Consider the following 20,496-nt stretch of genomic DNA (forward strand, 5'->3'; position numbering starts at 1 on the left):
TGAAGGTTTTAATTCACCCAAAATCCTCCTGAAACTATCTTTTCCAGTACATTTAGTGTCATTATTATCATTTTAATCCTATTTCTCTTTACTTTGAGAGGATTATTTTGACAAAATTTCCTTACGTTTTAACACGAATGATGCTCGAATATTTTAAAGGCCGCGAAACCTTCAGAAAATTCTCCTGGTGTTGTTGGACAGAGAGAAACAATCGGATTCCAACAGTGATCCCAGTGATCTGCACCAACTTGTGCACATAGTAGGAGCCTACTGACCCTCATGAATGGGCGATTTGTGCGACGAAAATGTGCATTCAACGGAATAAAAACAGAAAGAATCAGCTGCAAAAAAATCAATGGCGTCTGTGTCATGTGTTGGATCTCAGTCGTGCTGTGTCGTCGCTAATTTAGCACCAAAATAAAGTTCTTCAGAAGAAAGTGGTCTTGAAATCCATCCATTCCTGCACACGGAGGAGAAAAGAAGAAGAAGAAGAAGAAGAGTTTGTTTTTTATCATGTCTGTATTTTTGTCTCATTTTCACAAAACATGTACAGGGGAAGGAAAAGCCTTTTCGTAGAACCTGAGGTATTTTTAGCGTCAAGCAGCCTAAGGTATCAGGATTTTTCTTTTTAAAAACTCATCAGTGTTCTTAGATGTGTTGCTATGTAACATAACAGCAATGTCATCGTCATCATCATCATAACAGTAATTATAGAACAACAGATTTAGCAAATGGGACAGCCTGCATCATCTTTGTTACACGTCATAAATACTTCTAACTAGTTTTTAAAAATATATGGAGGGAAGGGATGATTGATTCTGGAGGGGATCACGGGGCGGAGGGACGGGGGGAGCTATCTGCACGAGGTCAAAGGCCAAAAAGCTAGTCCAGGGAAATAAAAAAAAACAAAAAACACATTTAGCATCATAAATAAATAACCAAGAGCGTTTACTTCCTCCTCCTGCTCGCCTTCTGAGTCCTTATATATATAAAAAAAAAAGCTTTGGGAAAATATGAAAGATGAGAAAAAAGCGTTTTGTGCTGAAGTGCCACAGCAGCGTTTGCACCCAGAGGTGGGCTCGGCTCACTGAAAGAATCCCCTGAGACTGAACAAAAGGGTGTGTGTGTGTGTGTGTGTGTGTGTGCAAAAACCGGTAAGCTTGTGTGTTTGTGTGTGTGTGTTTCTGCTTTGGCGGGAAGTGTTGTGATATTGACAAACCTGCAGTCGGTTCAGAAAAGGAGGCTCGAGTGGAGTCGGAGATCAAATGAAAAGCCCCTAAAAAAGATGCTTGAATCGTTCCACGGATACGTGAACCAGATCTGAAGTTGTGTACTTTCAACCTGAGGGCTGCACAATATATACTTCATTAATAGATGTTCCAGATTGTAGTTTGAACATCTACTTTGGGGGAATTTAATAATTGAGAATATGATGTAATTAAAGAAATGTGTTTATTTTTTACATTTTAATACTCATTCGGCACAATTGCTTTGTAGCTACATTAGCTAGTAGCTCATGAGCTAAATTAGCTACAGAGCTACGTAGCTTAGTAGCTACTAGCTAATGAAGCTTAGTAGCTAGTAGCTAATGTAGCTACAAGCTCACATAGCTGAGTTTCAGATTTGTATTATAATTTGTCAAATCCGCTATTCGAAAAATTACCCACGATGCCTTGAGTTGTTAGCGTAACATTGTGCAGTCCTAGCATAGACTATATGACTCATTGCGATAACTGCTGTGACTCGTGAGTTCTGAAGCATTTTTCAAAAGTCCAACATCTCTCCCCAAATAAGAAACAGCACATATTGCTCGCTTGGGTTTTCATGAACGTGTGTATTTGTATGAGTGTGTTTTCATAAATACCATACAGCAAATAATAATAATAATTATTATAATAATAAAGTCAAAAAGAAAAAAAAAATCCACAAAACATTATATTATTTCTCATTACCAGAATGAACCAATACAATAAGTTAAAATATAACTGAACAAAAAAAGTCATGTCCATCACAAGTCCATTAAAGTTGCGATATATATTCGGAATATATATATAGTTCTTGTCTGGTGTCAGCCTTTCTGGTGCATGCTCAGTGGCGACCACTAGTGGTGAGCGATGGGAGCAAAGGGGGGGAAGGTCCGTTGGGGGGAAACCTCAGTTCTCTCGGTTAACACTGGGAAACAATCGAGCCAAAGTCAGCAGGGGGATACAATGTGCTTTTTGGGGTTCAGGGCTTCAGAAGGGTCCGTGAATCCTCTGTGACAACCAACCCATGGTGGTCACGGGCTGCGAGGTTTATCCGCCGCCGTGGAGAAGTTGCTTTTATTGTTGGCGAGTTTGGTGCAGAGCAACTCGGGTGCAGCCGTGCAGGGCTTTGAGGCATTTGGACGAGAAGGGAGTCAAATCACGAGCTACACACCCACGGACGCTACACTACGTTAAACCACAGGTACCGGTTTGTGTCCAAACCGTCAATTCTCAACATAACCAAGATGCAACATGACACTCTGGGTCTGGCGTTAAAAGAAAAAGGGTTGCAGTACCTACAGCCATTATCCCACAACGTCCTTTCTCTCATTAGAGTTCGGGATTATTATGGTCTGCCGAGCACCACGTTTTAGGCTCTGTCAGTTGCCCCCGGAAGCACGAAGTCCTTTTGCTCGGAGACGTTTAACACTGTCTGTGATGGGGGCATCGGTAGTTAGTCGTCCCTTCGTTTCATACACCGGACCGCGGGGACCAGTATCTGTCAGGACACCTCGATGATCTCCAAGCTCCCGGAGAAGCTCGACTGTTTCCCGATCTTCCCCAGTTCTTCTCGAGATCGTGTCTCCGAGATGCCTTCCTCGAACTCCATCTGGCAGCTGCGCCGGTTGTACTGTTTCTCCGACGCGCCGGTGTTCGACTTCGACTCCGGCTTCTCCTTCGACGGTTTGTCTCGCAACCGCACGCCTTCGCTGCATCCGAACGCCACGTAGGCCGAGCTGCTGCCGAATCTCAGCGCGGAGTCTGCTGGCCCGCCGTCGACCCTCCCTCCGAGCTCCATCTCACCCTGACCTCCCTCCTCTGCCCCGAAGTGCCAGGGGGCGTCTGCGGTGGGGGTGACCGGAGTGGTGGCTTGGACAGTGTCTCTATGTTTGGTCCACATGGTCCCTGAGCCCACACAGGGCACAGAGGGTAGCGATAGAAGCAAGGAGCCCTTCAGGTTCTCTTCCGAACCAGGGGTTTTATTATCAAGCGACAAGCTAAGAGTCTGAGGCGGGTGCGGGTGGAGATGGGAGTGAATGGGAGAGCTCACGGAGCCGTGCTTGGCCTTCCTTCTGGGCCTGGATGTGGAAGAACCGGAACGATGAACCCCGTCGCCGCCACCTCCGATGCTGCCCCCACAGCCGGGCGAGGGGAACGGGGAGCTAGGAGAACAGGGACTGTCCAAGACAGGGGACTGGGAACAAACACCGTTAGAGGTACCGGTTCCCGGACTGTCAAGCTTGCACAGTTTAGGGACGTCTTCAGAGTGCGCCGGCGCCATGCTCGGGCAGTGGGGGCTGTTGGGGGAGTAGACGGATTTGATGTCCAAAGAGAAAGAGCGTTTGAGCCTGTTGGTGTCCATGATTCTCTCGGCGGAGAGGTGCAGGCCGTTAAAGCCCTGCTGGAGGGAGGTAGGGGATGGGTTCTTGGGTTCAAACGGGATATGGGGTACGACCATCGAAGAGTCCCCATTGCTGTGGTGACTGTTGATCTCCAGGGTTGACGTGAAACCGTGAACTTCTTGTTGGGTGTCCGAGAGCTTGTCGTCAGAGCCCAGAGCTTGCAGCAGTTGCAGTTCCTTCTCGAACTCCAGCAGCTGACCCAGGAAGTTGAAGTTGGGGGATATAGAGGGTCTTCGGTCCTTTACAAACCTGCCCAGGAAATAAGAGAATGTCAGTTTTTTTTGCGACTTTAGTGCCATTTTTCACTCAGGAATGGATCCTAACTGTCACCCTAAGTCATACCTTAGTCAAAACAAAACAAATTTGGCATAAAAAGGATACCCAGAATTATTTAGATAAGAAAAGTATGGATTATTTTGACCCCTACAGTATCTTCTAGTGACACCTAAGCTCAGCAGGTGGTGGGTGGGCGGAGCTAACGTACCTGTAGGCGTCGTCTGATGACAAGCCCATTGTTTTCATGATGTATGCAATGGCGATGGTGGCTGAACGTGAGATTCCAGCCAGGCAGTGCACAATGACTCTGCAGTTTGACACCTTAGCTTTGTCTGTCGGGGGAGACAAGAAACGTACATGAATACACACAGATACACAAAAACAAAGTTGCCGCCTGAAAAGGGGCTTGAGCTCAAAATCTGTGAAGGACTCGACAACTGACTGAATCTGGTTAAACCTACCGATGAATTCGTTGGTTTTCTCCAGCCAGGGAAGCAACTTCTCGCAGTAGTTGTCGTTCACCGGGATACGCATGAAGTGGCTTTCACTGATGAAGTCGGGCTTTGGGCAAGTGTTGCTGGCGTTGAGCACATAGGTGATCCCGTTTTGAACCATCAGATCCTGGAGAGTAAAAGAAACAACGTTACAATAAAATACTAAGACCACTAGAACTGGCACAGCACTGACTTTGCCCAAGAGTTAATACCTATCTATTGTACGACACATTTTTTCGGAACAATCAGGTAAAAAGTCTATTTATTTTAGAGATTCAAATTTATGTTGTGCTTTAAAAAGTCAAGATTTTTTACATTTCTGTTACTTCCAAGCCTTGTGAGCAGCAGCTGCGAGAAGCCATACAAGTGAATCCAGATTATACCTCGAGGTCCACTCAAAATTCCATTCAAAACCTTTTAAGATGTGATGTTTACAACTTAACTAAAGAAAGCAAACGAAAATGAAATTATAGTTGTGTGATTCTATGTTTCTCAATTGGTGGTTTGGGACCCAAAGTAGGCCAAAGAGATATTATCCGTTGGTCAGTGGACTTTGCGAAAATGATCCCTTTTATATTTTCTATCTAGCATCTCAACTGTTACAGGCTGTGAAAATTTGCACAGAGCTTTTAAGATAATATAAGTAGTACCTTATTTCGACAACATAGAACTTTGACCTTAAAGTGACCCTTTTTAACTAGTTTGTGAATTTCAAGCACGATGGCACTTGTTTTAAGATCCTTACCTTCGGATAAATAACTTTCAACGTACTTTATATTGTACTTAATGTAAGGCCTCAATTGCTTGTTTACTTCTTTTACATATATTTTATGAACTTAGTTTGGCTCATAGCTTATTATCACAGTGCATTGGTGGGTCCTACAGCTAAACCAGTTTTTAAAAACCACCGCTTTAGATGACGCCGATCATTCAAATAGTAGTCTTTATACACGAGAGCGTTGAAATATGGCCGCCCCCTAATGGTCACAAACCTTGTTGAGCACGTCCTTCTGCGAGCCCAGGTAAAGGTGTGGCAGGATGCGGGTCGGTCCCACGTTAGCCACGGGTAGGCACGGCTGGGACAAGCTCATGGGAAGCGCGGTGGCCGGCTTTCCTTCGCACAGGCCCGGGAAACAGGAGGAGAAGGCAGCGAAGCCGCCTGCAGAAGAAGAAGAAGAACATTGGTTAGTTACACTATAATGGTCAGGGATGCGTGTGGAGAAAAGACAGGCAGCGTCAACAGAGAAAACCTTATATAGACATTACGAGTCTGCCTCCAACGATTGGAGAAAATTATTTTTCTGCTTCTGTGCACAGGTTTTTCGAAGAGCTACTTGAGCTACTGGGCGGACAAAAATGTTTGCGAACCCGGCCCTTTAAGAGGCGGGCGGCTCCACTTTTTTGGCATATCTGTGTGTGCGCGGCTCCGTTTCCTGCATGAGCTCATGTCCTGTAGAAGTGCATTGCGTCAGGCCGAGGGAATGAGCGAGGCCACAGGTGCGAGGGCCGGGACGGAGGCCGTCGTAGCGTCCCCGACGACGACCACAACTCATAACATGTGCCGCCACATACGCGCTCACACTTGCTGACAAAATGCTCTAAAATAACCATCTGTCAGGACTGTAGCAAAAAAAAAAAAGGGGTTTTGGAGCGTGCACACGTTTTGACCCCATTACTGCACACACACACACACACACACTACTCTGGCGGTTGTATAACTACAGGGTGGGGGTCGGCCCGGAGGAGGCGAACCGTGCGTTTGTGATTGGGTAATGAACCTCACTGAAGGAGCGTGGAGAAAACAGGAGAGTGCTTCAAGGAAACCTTGAGCCCCAGAACAGGGGATTAAGAACCTAATCTAGGTTCAGCCTCGGCTGACCCGATCCGTGGCGAGACATGACATCCTTCCAGAGAAGCCAAGCATTGGGCACGTTTGACTGTAGCGGCTGCAACTCCAGACGTGCTCCCAATACTCGCTATGATCACCAGCAAAATAGTCACTCAACTACCATGTAACTACTAAGTGTAATTTGTAAGCGGGCGCTTTAATTCCAAACTTGTTTGTTATAAATAAACACAATTCCATTTTTTTAAGGTATCTGCCATTTGTATTTATTGTTTTCTTATAATGTATGTATGAAGAGAAACATAAACTTTTGGAATCCATTTTTTTATATCCAAGATTTTGTTTGTAATAATGTAACATTCTGCATATAAAACAGCTCCAAGATAATAACAAAAACTAAGTCTTTTACAATAGAAATGCAGACAGTGCGCACTTAGGAATGTTGTGTATTATTTTTCTGGGAAAGAATTTATCTTACAATAAAAAAAAGGAGTTTATTTTATAAGGTTTCTATAATGCAGATAATACATATCAACTGAATAATAAGAGCTTTTTCATGTCAAGTAATGAACTCAAAATAGGTTTTCAGAAAGACAGTAGGAGATTAAAGGTAGGGTAGGTGATAATCTTAAATGCTTGATCACAAACAATAACTTTTATTTCATCCTTGAAATGTACAGTAGTTCAATACTTTTAGGAACTCTAGGAAAATATGAAGTACATTTTGAAAAAAAGTGGGTTTAATTTTGAAATTAAAAAAAATCTAAACTTCAATTCAATCTGTACTAAGTTGTCTGGAGCATGACCCGGTACCATTTTGGGTTTCGACTCTTCAAGAGCCATGAGAAGAGAACAACTATCTGCCTCCAGCTATTTATGGCAACCGATGATGCAGTGCTATCGGTATTCCTTTCCCGAGGGTGGATCAGCTAATGGAGGGGGAGATGCAGGCTCAGCGGTCAGGAAACAGGAAAGAAGGCTGGAAGTGTTCGGCGACGTCGCTCGGATGTGTAACTGTATCGCCGCCGTTCCCTCTTGGCAGGACAATGTGAAGCCGTCAGAAACAAAAGTAGCTGCTTATAGCTTTATTTACAGTATCAGCGCGAGGAAGCGTCGCGTCCCTGGAGCTGCAGAAAATAAACAGGAAGTGCCTCTCGTCATTCATGAAGCATTTCCCTTTTCTTTTTTTCTTCGATTGTTAGAGAGTTTCTAAGACGACGGGGAGTTCCACGATGGAGACGTGAGGAGAAAGTGCATGAGAAGAGGAAGTCTTACAAAAATAAAAGCCTCTTTGATCGAGCGGATTAATCATTACCGGGTGACTAAAGATGCCGACTTCATCCTGTGACGAACAGACGTGCGTGAGTAAAGGGTTACTGGCGGAGGGTTAAGATAAGATAAGAAACTCAACGCTTGCGTCGTTATGTCAACACGATTACAAACACCTAGACAAAGACTTACGCCAACGTTCGTCACGCTGCAGATAGCGTGCTGTTATCACCTTGTCACCTGACCCACTTATTTAAGTTGCCATAACAACAGGGATGACGGCGATGTTGACGACAAGCCAGGAAAGGAATTCAAGATAAACCCCCCCCCCCCAAAAAAAAAAAATATAATCCAAGATGCAATGATGACACATGCGAACATTCCGGTTTTGAGAACACGTTACAGTCACGGCGAGGTCATGAAAATACCCTGTGACACATGCCAGTACAGCCGTCTGTTAGGATGACATCAGGAAGACAAGTGGGAAAGATGAGTTCACCAAGTGTCACCGTCAACAGCGGTGGAAGGTCATTGAGAAGTTTTTATAGAACTGGAACTTTTTTTAAATAAATTAGAAATATATATAGTGTAGAGTCGTGACTATTTACTTTTTCACTTGTTTAATGTAACAACCTTAATTTGAACTTCCATCGTTGCCGTCCCTCTCGACAACCCTCTCAGTAACGCTAATGCTTTGCCGCCCAGCCAACCAATTACAGCTGTAGACAAAGAAATATGATTTAAATACAGTATTGTAGCGACCAATCATCCGTCGTCATGGGACTTTTTTTTGGCACCATAATGATGATGATAATTTCAGTTTATCTTGGAAACAACTCGGTAAACTATTAAAATCCTACTTGAATCATCAACTGTTTCCGTTTTTTTTTTTCTTTTAAAGTGACATTTTGTCCAGTACTTGTCAAGTTAAAGTTAACCTGACATCGCTTCGGAAGGAGTCATGTCACATCCTCTGGAAAATACATGTCCAGGATATGAGTAACCAGATTCCCAAACCCTAAAAATATGCGAAGATACACAGTGTGTGTGGGGGGGACGAGGGCACTGTGTCGTCCACTTGCGGGCCAGAACCAGCGGTGACTTCCTTTTTCCACTTCCCTCCGCCCGCTTCTCCACTTATGCAACCGCTACTTGCTATGTCAGAAACACCAAAAAAAAAAAAGGGGTGCATTTTTTTTTTATTTCCAGAGAGTTTTTCTCAAACAGTTTTTGTGAGTCAAGGAGATGAATGGAGGCGGAATCCCCCCTAGAGATATCGACCGCCTGAACACCTGCCGGGCTCTTCTGGTTAATAGAAGCCGTTACATCACCGCTCTCTCGGTACAATTGAGCGCCTGGTCAATACAAGCCAGACCCCCCTACACCCCCCCCTGTCCACACCACCCGCCTGTTTCAGTTGCCCTCTTTAACTCGTCTGTTAATGGAGAGAACACACACACTCGCTCAGCCTCAGGGCATTGATGTGCCTGAATGACTGCACCCCTCCACATATCGGGGAGACATGACGCCATCCTCTGTGCCCCCTCCAGCTGTCCCCTCATCTATAAGGGGGGACATTAGCATCTCAATGTGACCCCCCCCCCACACACACACACACACACACATATGACATCATTGCACACTTGCCCCACAAAGGCTGCCAGGAGGAGGCGATATAGAGGATGGTGTTAGGGGGGGGGGTAGCCATTTCTGTCAGGACGCTTTAGATTGACAGCCCATAGAAGAGGTAGCGGGATGATGTCATGGGTGTGATGATTAACACGGTTCACTGGTTTATTGCTCCTCTATCAGCGTTGCCTCATCGTTGGCCATAACTCTGACAGATCTGTGCACAGGGTTGGAAAAAAAGAAGTCCCTGATGTGGAAAAAAAACTAGTGACAGAAGCGCTTCTATCTTCTGCTGGAAGAACATGTGATTTATTAGCTTTTTTTTCTCTCCCTCTAAAGTTTTCCTGCACGTCGAACAAGCCAGCGGTTGACATCGGTAGCTGCAAGAATCTGCTTCAAACCAGTTTTTTGGGGAAGAAAAAAGAAAAAGTCCCAACATGCAAATATTGACATACGATTACGACCATGTGGAAATCTCCCAGGAGTTTTTTTTTTTTTTTTTTTGTTCATGGATCTGGTGCTTTATCAGTGAGAAACGTGTGCTGCCGAACACCTGCAGTGCAAATAAAGTGATAGCAGAGTCTGCACAAGACGCAGAAGCCACAGCGAAAGAAAAGAGTCTTTGTGATGGTTTTTTTTTACATCTCAATGACCACGGGCGGAGAGAGCATGAGCACTATGTCATCCTGCGGGTCATGGCTCTCATTCTCTCCCTGAACTCTTTTTTTTTTCTTCCTTCTATCTTTTCCTCTTCGTTGCATCTCGGCTTCATGATGTCATCCTGCAACCCCCCCACCCCCTCGCCGCCCCCTCAAACATCTCCTCTTCTACACACATCAACAGTGGACATGAATAGGTGCGAAAGCGATTAGCCGTTTTCTTTTTTGGATCACACTCTTTTCTTGCTACAGCAGTTAATCCTGGCATTCAAGCCGAGCAGGTTCTTAAGATTCACTCTGCATCTTCGATTGCAGCACGCCTGGAATACCTCAGTACCTGGGACCCCCCCCCCCCCACTGGGGCTTTTGTGCAAGAGGGGCTTCCTCTATCATCCCACAATACACATCTACGATTATTTAACAAATTGAGAACATGTTTGCAAAAAAAAGACATGATGCTTGTTACACACCTCGGAGCTCTCTTCCCTCCTTCATCCGGCGGACCCTGATCTTCAGCCTCATGTCTGTGTCCTGCAGGGCCGGCCAAAAACAGTCCTCCACTGGGGTGATCACCACATCCAGAGGCATCCCCCAGTTAAAAAAAAATTAAAAAACACACCCCCAACACACTCTCACTTATACACTTATGTGCCCTTCTTTTCAAGGACAGAAAAGAAGTGATCTATTAAAAATTAAAAAAGTTTCCAGGTGATAGAATTCCAAAAGTCCTGCAGAAAAGTCCAACTCGGTGCGAGTCCAGAACGGTCGCACACATTCCTAAATGAAGTCCATAACCAGATCCACCTGTGGCCAAGAATCCAAGCGAGATGCCCGTGACCACAGGTATGTCAGAAATGTGCTCGGCTCACTCTTTTTTTTTCCCCCTCACTCCCGGCAACAGCGGAGTGAACACGGGTAGAGAGAAGAACAGATCGAAAAAAAAGAGAGATGGCAGCAGCTGGACTTCTATCTGCAGCTGGTTTTCCGACGGAGTGTGTGTCGCTGAAGCTCTGGTCTGTCTCTGTGAGTCCTCGGTCAGGAGGAGCAGCCTCCTATTGTTGTGCTTCTCCGACTCCTCGTCGCTCATTCGCCGAGCGGCCCTGGACGACACTCCTCCCTCTCTCCCTCCTCCTGTCTGCAGAGAGGATGACGGAGCTCCTCTCTCTCTCTTTCTCTCTCTCTCTCGCTCTCTCTCTCCGAGGGTGAATGAGCTCACTTGCCGTGATCTCAGACTCTTCTCTCACTCCCTCCCTTCCTCTCTCTCTCCAGCGGAGCCAGAGCTCCGTCATTGCTAATGTCCAAGGCATGTAACCACATTCCTTACTCAGCCAGCAAATATGCAGCCACCTCAGGGGCCTCGCTGCGGAGCAGGGGCCGCGCTGCAGACTTCTACTCCACATTGAGGACACGGATAAATACTAAATGTATCATTATCAGAAAAAATATAAATATATATTCCTTCGCAAGTAAACACAAGATAATCTTCCAGAATACATTTTATAGTGCCAAGACATTCTTGCAGCAGACTTCCTGTGCAGAAAATCCCTGCAGCCTTTTAAAAAAAAATACTTTTGAGGTAAAATATGCCTTAACAATGATCTTATTTCAACATTTTAAGGCACAGAAAGGGGCAACATTTATAGTGTCACGGTGGGTAATAGATAAAGTCCAAAAGAAAGAGAAGGCGATTCAAAAGAGCCTTGATATGATTGGAAATAAATGTAAATAAAGAATATATCAAGGATATTGAAAAAAGTAATCATGCCCTAAACTAGTACAAACAATAGCGTTATTGTTTTGTTGTACATTTTTTTTTTTAATCACAAAATGTTATTGTTGTTTTCTTTTAATTTTTTGAGCCACTTAATTATAAGTGCCAATAGAAATTAAAGAAGTTAAATCAAGAATTTCAATAAAAATGTCAATAGTTTGTAAAGATTGTTTTCAACCATGGCCGGTGAAATGTGGCCCTCGAGCTACGTCTGTGTCCAGCTACCTGTCGAATGAGATCATTTCCGTTGCTGGAATTCTTGGAATTTTCTTCAGGCAAAAAAATGTTGTTAAAGCGTGTACATTTCTTTCATTCTTTACAGAGATCATTGACCTCATACTGATTATTTAATAATTTAAAAAATATATATAAAGCAAACTCTGTTAAGATATTCACACGTAGCATATAAAAAAAAAAAACTATTAATAATAATTTACATTCATTTTTGTTTATGGAGATATTTTAAACCCACAATATTTCGACGATTTCAACAATTAAATTAGCAATAAAGGTCGATCCAAACGAAAATCAAGTTAGCATAGACGTACAAGATGAAGTTTTACTGCCTAAAAAGGCTTCATATTAAAACCTCTGTTGTCGGGGGTGTTACTTTGTCCTTGTGTTAAATGTTGATCTGTCCGAGTAGGAGGAAGAATGTGTGTGTGTGTGTGTGTATGTGTGTGTGTGTGTGGACTCCGCTGCTTCCTCCTCTGGTTCGTGTTAACACTGCAGTGTTTGGACACATTGTTTTGGTCTTTGATGAGGAAGAGGAGACCAGAGGGAAAATAAAAGTGACACCAGAGTGACGGGACGGGGCCAGAAGAAAGAGACATGAAAGCGGGCGAGCGAGGACGGGAAGGGCGAGATGTGATGAAGGGAAGCAAACAAGCTTGCGGTCGGGGCGGCCATGATCCATGTGACAGGCCACAGACTCCCGGTGCTTTACTACGGAATGACAAACACGTCGGCGGCAAGTTGGTTAAACTGACAAAGCCTTCTGTGGCAAATGGCAAGAAGAAGGTGTTCGTGATGTTTTTTCAATAGTTTAAAAGTAAAATGCTCATAATGAAGAATTATGACTTTAAGATAAAGTGTTCCTCAAGTATAATATTTAAATTAGGTGTGATACGAGACGTATCACAATACGTGGACATGGATACAATATGTTGCGAAACTGTAGGAACGAAGTTATGTTGGTATTAAGTTATATTGTCATGGCAAAGTAACCTGGCAATGAAGAAGACGATGACAAAGAAGAATCTATATTTTTATTTCAAAAGAGAGGAAATACAATAAATTGTAGTAGATTTCGGATAAAAAAAAATGTTCCAAAACAACACATTTTAAGGATAATTAAAAGGCCCCTGTGAATATTTTCACAAAAATTGACACAATACCTTTGAATATTGACATTATACCATAAAGATCTTTAAGTATATCCATATTTTGTTAAATCCCTGAAATCATTTCACTGTGTGGAGTCGGTCGACCAATAGGAAGCTAGCTTCTTATGAACCTATATATATATATATATATATATATATACTGTATATAGTAGCTCAGGTAGGTTGTGACATTTATTAATTCTATTGGAAACAACGCGAAGAAAAAACTAATTTATGAATGAATTTCGAGCAGAAGATAAATTATTATTAAGATACTTCTTAATAGAAAATGAGGTAATGATGTAACATGTATAAAGATATATAAACAAATAAAGCAGCCAACTCTCAATAGTACTCTTTGTCCTTAACTGTTTTTAAGATGAAAGCAAATAATGTCATAGTTAGTGGAGTAAATGCATTAGTCAGCCCCCCCCCCCCCACATGCAGAGACATCTCTGCACAATACATTCATTCATAAAAAAAAAGTCAAATACATTAAGTCATCGGCCAGTGAGTTCAGCTTGAGATACGAAAGACGAAATAAGCTTATACAAGACGTCTGGATGAGGGGCCAGCTGCTGACTGACTGACTGACCTCATCCCATCACTGTCGACCCCTGAGTGATCACACACCAGCGAGAGGAGCCTGACGTCACCCCCCCGCTCCGGGTGAGAGGAAATAGGTCACATGGTGATGATGGGGCCTTGTTTAAAAGCAGACCATTGATTTTTTTCAAGTATTAGAGCACACTCGATTTGTTTATTGAAGTGACCTTTAGATGGGGACGTTTTAAAGAAATGTTACTTATTTCAAATGCTGCTTAAATATCACAAAAATGTCCAGCACTTTCATGAAGAGGTTTGACTGTAGCAAAGAAACACAGAGGTTATATACCAGGTCACATGACCAGGAAACATGGTGAGTAATGTGATCCTAAAAGCAAAGAACAAAAAAAAAATGTATTTCTTGTAATTCTAGAAACATATTTTAACAAAGGCATTGATAAAAAACCCTAATTCTGTAGAAAAGAAATTAGCAAAATGTTCTTTCATTTTATGTGGCCCATCGGATGGATGTCTTAAGAAGAAAAATAATGTTTTTGTTGATATTGTCACTTATGAATATTCTAATTTTTAAAGCTAAGGTAAGGAACAGAGATTATCGACGCAAGCAACTATTTAACAGAGACGTATCATAACCAATAAAGTGATGTTGAAGGAAAGGAATGTGTTGGGAGTGTTCGGTGAAGAACAAAGATACTTAAGATCAAGGACAACATGGGACTTACTGTAAAATATGACTTTTGATTTCCGTGACAATGACTGTTGGAATATGTTGGCTCCTTGTGTGATTAGAGTATACAGTATATGGAAGTAAACCTGTGCCTTCAGAGTTTGAATATACATTTCTAACACTGAATGTTACCTGCATTAAAATCAGACTTTCAATTTTCTAAAAACATATATATATATATTTATTAAATTCATGAAAAAAGTATGTGTTAAATTAAACAGGTACAAATTGAAATGTAGAAAAAAATGAATTGTTAAAAATGAAATAAATAAAAAAAAAGCCTCAACCCCTGCAGTCAGGTTACGCTGCAACATCGTGCAAAAGTAAAAAGTAGGAAATAGGAGTGCTTCGGTGAATCTGTTTACTTTATTTGTGTTAGCATTATCCATTGATCGCCCTGGCTCACTCCTACTTACCGTTTGCCTGGAAGTTAACACTGCATTATTTTCCTTTTTTTAATATTTTTATTTATTTATTTTTTCACAATTAATTGGTTACACTGAATATTTCTTAACATTGCCTTTTTTCACATCTTACATTTGACACTGAATGTATTTATGCATTGAAGAAGACAATATTTTACGTTATATTTTTGAAGTTCAGTCATCGAAAGCTAAAAAGCAAAAAACAACAGCACAAAAACCTAAAATTAAGAAAGTTTTTCTTGACTTTTATGTTCTTATCTGCACCTGCAAGCATCCGTAACACTCACATGTGGTCGAACCTACCCTCACTCTTAATGAAACATTAAACCCCCCTCTGGGTCACGAGACTCATACACAACTTCCAAAACAGACAAACGACAACAACAACACCTCGTTCGATGTTCTAACGGCTCGAGTGCATGACGTCGCCCCACCGATCTCTTCTCCTAGACCCTCCCCAACAACACCCCCGTCCTCACCCTCAGCAGGGTAACAAGGACCGGAATAGTAGGTGCGTTAATTAGAGGATTACAGCCAAGATGCTATACATGACAGCTGCGCCGTTTTATTGACCGCACATGTGCTTTCGCAGGGACAGGAATAGGTAACGCTGTCACTCTGTGCAACCCCTCCTGTGACATCTCTTAAATTTAGAGAGCACATTTATGGTTTGTTCCCCCGGGCGACGCACAGTTTACACACACACACATAAATATAGTCCTGCACCTTTCAGCGAGCAGATGAGCTACAGCGACCAAACGACATGAGTCAACGGCCTGAGAGAGAAGAAGTCATTTAGCAGATAATTGTTTCTGGAAATCCTTATGTACCAGTTCAACACATGCATGTTCTCCTGTGCAAGCTACTTTTTTATTAAGTACAATCACTTATTTTCTTTAATTCCATGACGCTATAATTAATTTACAATAATAAACATGAAACTTGGACGTACGAAACTTGCAAAAAAGAAAAAAATGACGCAAAAGCCAGTCGATATGATCGTCATTTCGGCATTAATCGACACATAAAGACATGTTAATATTTGTGGTAGGAATGTATTTCTAAACGAAGAGTAATTTAGCATTATAATTATTTCTGTGTATGCTATGTACATATTCAACACATGCACATTCTCCAGTGCAAGCTACTTTTTTATTAAGTAAAATCCCCTTTTTTTAATGCCATGAAGCTATAATTAATTCACAATAATAAACATGAAACTTGGACGTACGACACTTGCAAATAAAATGGCGCAAAAGCCAGTCGATACGATCGACATTTCCGCATAAATCGACACATAAAGACACGTTTTAATCTGTGTTAGGAATTGATTTCTGAACGACAAGTCCTTTAGCATTATAATTATTTCTCTGTATGCTATCTATATATTTAACACATGCATGTTCTCCAGTGCAGGCTACTTTTTTATTAAGTAAACTCCCATTTATTTAATGCCATGAAGCTATAATTAATTCAAAATAATAAACATGAAACTTGGACACTTGCAACAAAAAGAAATGACGCAAAAGCCAGTCGACACGATTGACATTTCCGCATTGATCGACACATAAAGACATGTTTTAATTTGTGTTGGGAATGTATTTCTGGCATATCTCCCTTCATTTTTCGAGAGGCAGCGATCGCCATCCTACACCAGAGATCAGCTGTCAGGACATCAGGACATCAGCGAAGATGTCATCGTCCACATCGGTTTAGAGTAATGAGAAGTGTGTGTGTGTGTGTGTGTGAGTGTCTCAGTGTGCATGAGGTCATAGTCATGCAAGCACATGAGAGGAGATTGAGATGAGCTTATCCATTTTTTTTTCTTCTCCATAATACCTGATGATGATTTTTGTGTGTGTGTGCCTGAGTGTGTGTTGATAGGGCCGGTTGTCATGGGATCAGTAACAAGACTGCTCTTGCAGTGATGTAATGCCTAGAGGAGGACGCAGCTGCCATGCCTGGTGTGTGAGGTAGTTGCCATTATTGAAGGGGGGGGGGGGTGTATTTGAAGAAGAGGGGTAGGGGGATGGGGGGGGGGGATTAATGAGGACCGGATCTAGTCTGTACGATCCCCAGAAAAAAAGGTTTTCGCTGCAAAGATGTGCAACAATTATTCTCTTAAATAAATGATGCATTAATAATCACTACTGACACACTTGGAACGTGACATTTGGCCATTTAAAAATGTTGAAATGATGCACGTGCACTTCTGATGTGCAAACTGTGGCGAAATTAGAGAAGATTCAATGACACGTTTCTCGCATCTGTGCAGCCTGCTGGGGTTTCTAGTCGCATCAGTGATGCAGCAGACCTCCCGCCCTCGAAACAACTTAGCCCCCCGTCGTTATTCTGCACCACCAGGCACTTTATCTCTACCCCACAAAAAATATAAACACATTTTGTTGGGGGTGTGGGGGGTGCTATCATGCTATCGTTCCAGAGGGGGCTGAAATAAACCAGAAAATCACAAAAAGTCACAAATCGCGGCGGGAGGTTTAGAGTCGTGTGTGGTGCAGAGAGGCTGTTAAGGCAACACATGGAGACAAGCGTTTTCTTTGAGCTCGTAAAGTGAGTTTACAACTGTTTCTGACTTTAACAAAGATGAGTAATGCAAGAACTATTTTCGAATTACTACAATACAACAGAAGAGTTGGGTAAGAAAACATTGGGGGAAAGCTCACAAACAATCAGCTAATAGGTAATATGAAAATGATGCAACTGAACAGGCTAATGAAAGTATACGTAACACCAGGAAAATGACCTACATTTACCTGAAATATCGCAGATGTCAGCCATAGGTGTCAAGGAGAAGGTGCTCATTTTTCATTGTATAAGAGATGTTCAAAAGTGCTTTGAACTTTGCAAAGTGAATATAAACAATTGGATATTTACAGTAAACTACAAACACAAGAACAACACATTTTATTTTCAGAACTTGTGTTTTAAGTAAACATCAACAATACTTGTATAAATGTAACCTCATTATTATTACCAAAAGGGGTGTTGGAAAATATCAATACAGCGATATATTGCAATTTTTTTCCGGCTACTTTATTAAGATACTTCTTAATAGAAAATGAGGTAATGATGTAACATGTATAAAGATACAGTATATAAACAAATAAAGCAGCCAACTCTCAATAGTACTCTTTGTCCTTAACTGTTTTTAAGATGAAAGCAAATAATGTCATAGTTAGTGGAGTAAATGCATTAGTCAGCCCCCCCCCCCACATTCGAATTTATTAGAATTATTTTGGCTTTCAAACTATATTTTATTGATCAAACATTTCTATTTTAATGGTCTACAGCTCAATATATTGTCTTTTACATAGAACAATGAAATGTGTAAAAGTATTTACAATTAACATGTAAATAATCACAGCGTTTGTAACTTTTTGTGTTGCAATTAAACTTCCAGGTGCTAGATGGCAGCAGTCATCACGTCCTCCGCAGCTAAAGGAATACAATGACATCCCGACTGAGGGCGAGAGGATACAGTCGACTCCAGCAGCTTTTGAATCTTTTGTTTGTACGTATTTCGATTTCAAATCAATTGAAAGCAGTTAATACTTTGTCTAGAGTCATGCATAGTTACAATACTACAAATATATCCTTTGTTATCGCCATACATCATATCATCGCCCCTGTATCATGATTGTTTTTTTGTGGAGGGGGCTATTTACCTTTGATGATAGGTATGTTGAATATATTATGCTAGAAAATTCAATCAAAATATCAGAGTTGTTGACGGGATAGGGTTGTTATATGAATAAGCATCAACATGACTCTCAGATGGGTCGAATAAAATTAAAAATAAACAATTTATTGAATCAATAATAACACATTTATTTCCTATGGTTCCTAAACAGACTCTATGGTAACAGGGGGGGGGGTCACCATGGTGCTACAGTGATTTCCCCAGAGTGGAGTTTCGTACAAAGGCACGCTGCAGCTTAATTTATGTTCCTAACATTCTAGATGTAAATGACCTCAGTTTCTTTTAGCAGCGTACGAGCATGAGCACATAGCACTGACGGACGGGTGCTGACGGACGGATCCGTTGGGTTTTAATGAGCTCGTCCTGCAGCAGCGAGATCAGTGCGGTGCAGCCGGGCTGACAGACTCGCTGTCCTGACACTAAAACACATTTGCTCTTCCCACAGATCAGTGGCTGCTGAGAGCTGGACAACATGCTGGGACACGGTGTGGTTTTTTTCCCCCTCAGTTGTCGCTCCAGCTTGAGCTAAGAAATAACACAGTTTATTTCAACAGTACTCGTTTCTATCATGTCATGTGAACACAGTGACACTGAATTCAATCATTTTTTTATTGAAAGGTTGAATTTGTTTAGTTCAGAATTAAAAAAAGAATAATATTAATATTTTCCAAGATTATTTTCTTTTAACACATTGATTTTCATGTTATAATTCCAAAAATTAAAAAAAACATATAGAGATTATTATTATTATTATTATATATATTTTTAAATATTTTTTATTCCATAGCCTTTTTAATTCAATATGAAAATGTTAGAAGGGTGTAACAACGAAATAAAATTGTATTTAGAAATTTTCCTTTTTCAATTAGTGGAACTGAAAAAAATATGACGCCTTTTTAGCATTTGAAATATATCACTTATGGCAATGCACTTAATAGGATATTAGGTGGCGGTAGCGTTTTAAAAAGATCCAGATAGTAATTTGAAATGTAGCGTAAATCGTTTCTTGACCTAATATGAACCTTTTAAATGAAAAATCCTAAAAACAAAAGTAAAAACACAAAAACTCTGTTGTATTTTTTCTACTAGACTTTAAGGAATGAATGCAAAGTGAATAATGAATGATATCAGTCCAGGCTTTATTGCCATAATAGAGGGCTGTGGGCCTTTTCTTTCTCTTTCTCTCTTTGTGTGTGTGTGTGTGCTTGTGTGTGTGTGTGTGTGTGTGCTTGTGTGTGTGTGTGTGCTTGTGTGTGTCACATCCACATCTCAGCAGTGACATCACTCTGCCAGCCACAAAAGAACAATAGAGAAAAGAATGACGTGATGCAGTCGGAGGAACTGGGCAAGCTGTTTCTGAGCGAGTCTGCCTGCCAACACCTTCATCGCCATTTTCACTCCCCAACCCTCCTCCCCCCTTAGGTCCGCTTGAATTATACTTTGTGTTGATTTACAGAAGCTTTATGACACGCAATTCAGAGTAAACAGAAGATCCCTGGGCGTCTCCCGGGTTCGACCTGGAACGGCCCTCGATGTCTCTTTAATCAGGAACAGGAAATAGTTACTCAACCAAAATGGGAAGTCAAGTCTCGGGTGTTGAAAGAACGAGAAATTATCCTTAACGTTCCTCTAACTCATTTTCTGTAAACACGTCGTTGCCATGGAGATCGGGATCCTGTAGCTACACCAGGGAAAGCGAGGAGGGGGGGGGGGGGCCGAAACGTTTGCGTGTGGTCAGAATGTATTTACAGTAATAAGATCTCCGATATGATCTGTGTACATACCAGGAAAAGTGTTAAACCACCAGGAGTTAAAGTCTTCTGCGCTGCTGCAGGACAGCGGCGATGATTCAACAGTCGAAAAGCCCCGTGGATATTTTCAGAAAACAATTAGCACGCGTGATGTTTTTTAAAATAGTTTTTCCCCTCCTTTGCCTAGCGTTCATCCGCTGCCAAGAAAAACAGGCCGGTCCGCAAGTTAGGTAGCTGAAGTTAAAAGGATGATTGAGGAAGTAGTGCTGCTACATGCCTGAGATAAGGTGCATCAAAGCCAGCATGATGATAAACAGGAATCCACCA

At 41.8% G+C, this 20,496-nt stretch overlaps 1 protein-coding gene across 3 annotated transcripts in view; it reads right to left on the reverse strand.

Annotated features, from left to right (window-relative positions):
- Positions 1–500: 500 nt before the first annotated feature.
- The window catches only part of dusp8a (dual specificity phosphatase 8a), a 53,741-nt gene continuing 33,745 nt past the window's right edge, over positions 501–20,496 (reverse strand). For 2 of the 3 annotated variants that reach the window (XM_087796854.1, XM_087796855.1), the window contains exons 4-7: positions 5,412–5,578; positions 4,387–4,546; positions 4,134–4,257; positions 501–3,898 (exon numbers count right to left, since the gene is read on the reverse strand). In XM_087796854.1, coding sequence (XP_087652980.1) covers positions 2,749–3,898; positions 4,134–4,257; positions 4,387–4,546; positions 5,412–5,578 — 1,601 coding nt within the window. In that variant the 3' untranslated portion in view covers positions 501–2,748. Of the gene's footprint in view, positions 3,899–4,133; positions 4,258–4,386; positions 4,547–5,411; positions 5,579–10,292; positions 10,840–20,496 lie in introns of those variants that run through there. The other variant, XM_087796856.1, reaches the window with a different exon arrangement.

Source organism: Callionymus lyra, chromosome 8, assembly GCF_982586985.1.
Source record: "Callionymus lyra chromosome 8, fCalLyr1.hap1.1, whole genome shotgun sequence".
NCBI classification, from domain to species: Eukaryota; Metazoa; Chordata; class Actinopteri; order Syngnathiformes; family Callionymidae; genus Callionymus; species Callionymus lyra.